General features: G+C 37.4%; 1 protein-coding gene across 1 annotated transcript; it reads left to right on the top strand.

Moving 5' to 3' along the window:
- The first annotated feature begins 531 nt into the window (after positions 1-531).
- LOC102709892 (F-box protein At3g07870-like) lies at positions 532-1309 on the top strand. Its single transcript, XM_015842739.1, is given in 4 exon segments — positions 532-879; positions 881-1022; positions 1025-1166; positions 1168-1309. Coding segments are annotated over 4 exon segments (774 nt in total).
- Positions 1310-2227: the final 918 nt, after the last annotated feature.

Below are 2227 nucleotides of genomic sequence, written 5' to 3'. Positions count from 1 at the left end.
AACATGTGTCTATCTGAAAATTGCAGCAACACGAAGGCAACAATACAGTAACATGCTTATAAAATGTAGTAACAACGTCAAAATATAGTCATGACAGATCTAGTTTTTTAAATCACATTTTTCTAACTAATGTGGTGAAAATGGTTTTAAAAAATAATATAAAACATATGAGATATTGCTCTTTAAAGATTGGGAATACAATATTTTAGCTCTCTCACATGCATTAGTTGTACTATAGCAATAATACACAGTCATGATGTTATTATACTTCTATCGGGATATTACTGTATTTCTATCACGACGTTACTGCAATTGTGCAACACGTATGTTACTACACGTATATCGCGATGTTACTGCACTTCTATTATGAAGTTACTGCAATTGTGCAGTAACAATACATATATTTTATAGCAACATGGCGTTATTACTACATAGAAGTCGCATCGTTACTGTACTTATTGATATTTCTTAAGATTTCAAACTTTAAACAACTTTATCTCTCACCTCATATCTTCCTGTCCGCAGAAGACAATGCAGATTAATAGCAATTCTTGTAGATCGAGGTCCACGCTTCCTTACATCCCGGATGATGTGATGTTCAACATTGTGCTACGACTGCCATCTAGGTCTCTTATCCGTTTTAAGTATGTCTGCAAGGCTTGGCACGCCATAATATCAAGCCAATTTTTCGTCCATGCTCACCTGGAACAGTCGAAACTAAAGCCATCATCGGTGCTCATGGCCCCTGGCTTTTATAAGAAGCATAGAAATGGTCAGAACTTTGCGTTCTTGATGGGCCTCTATAAGTATCAAGGTAATAACATAATGCAGCATTTGCATGACTTTCCATATGACTTTCCACAGGTACTAGATACATGGGAGTCACCCTGTGCACTGCAATGGCTTGCTCTTCGTTTCTGACATGAAGGACAAAATGTTGATCTACAACCCATCAACAACAGAGGTTGTTTCCCTGCCAAATGGGAGCCCTAACCTTTATAAGGGCAGAGGGCATGGATTTGGATTGACAATCACAACAAAAGGTATAAGGTGACTAGAGTTTACTATCAAAGGGATTATGAAACATTATTGTTGACATGTAAGTGTGAAGTTCTCACTCTGAGAACTAATGCGTGGAGGCAAATGGAAGATCCACCTTATCCAATTGGTATCTCCTGTTTATGTAAAAGGAGCTATCTACTGGATGGTTTCTCGTACATCACTTCACCCAGAACCACCCAATAATACACTTGTTCAATTTTGTTTGACTGAAGAGAGGTTTAGGCCGTGTTCCTTTCGGCTCGGATAAATTAACTTGCCCTGACACGGAAAACGTAGTAATAGATTAGTATATGATTAATTAATTATTAATTATTAAAAAAATATAAAATAGATTAATATGATTTTTTAAAACAACTTTCCTATAGAATTGTTTTTGTAAAAATACACCGTTTAGCAGTTCGGAAAGCGTGCACGTGGAAAACGAAAGGGGTAAGTTAACTTGAGTGGAGGGACGAACGCCGCCTTAGTCTGTTGTCACGCCCATGCAATATGAAGCCTTCCTGTTTGACCCAAGTGGGGGATGAATTATATTGCGGTTTTTTTATCAGCGAAGGTCTCTCACTGGAGATTTGGAGATGCAGTTTTGGGCAGAAACCTAAATGGACTCAACACTGCGCTATACAGATTCCACCTTATGCTATTAAGCGGCCTGTAGCAAGTCCTCTGGTTGCCTTCCATGGGAACTGTTGGCACCGAATAAGATCTACAAGTATGACACCCAAACCTGTAAATTGGAGAGAATACCTTTAACGGTTGAAGACTTCATGTGCTATGACTGTGAAAACAATATGTACCAGACATATTCGAAGAAGGTGGTAATGGATTTCCACCTGTTTAATTATGTGGAGAGTCTAGTTTAGATCAGGGAATTTTGAAAGACACTTCTTGTGTTGCTTTGAGAAGTGATCCAAGGTCTATAGGAGATGCTTTTCTTTGTTGCTAAGTGTCGACCAACCCATTCTTAATGACTTGGGTGTATATTTTTATTTTGTTTTGTTTGAAGCAAAGTGGATGTATATTGCTATTTAATAGAAAAATTATATTGCGCCGTCTGGTTGTTTTGACTAGGAAGCGATAAGTATTCACCATCATCTTTCCGCTAATGATTATGCTTATAAGCTAAAACTTGATTTTTTTTTTTTACTTTAAGTTCTGAGTTTATTTT

Source organism: Oryza brachyantha, chromosome 12 (assembly GCF_000231095.2).
Source record: "Oryza brachyantha chromosome 12, ObraRS2, whole genome shotgun sequence".
NCBI classification, from domain to species: Eukaryota; Viridiplantae; Streptophyta; class Magnoliopsida; order Poales; family Poaceae; genus Oryza; species Oryza brachyantha.
This window is presented reverse-complemented; position numbering and strand designations above follow the sequence as displayed.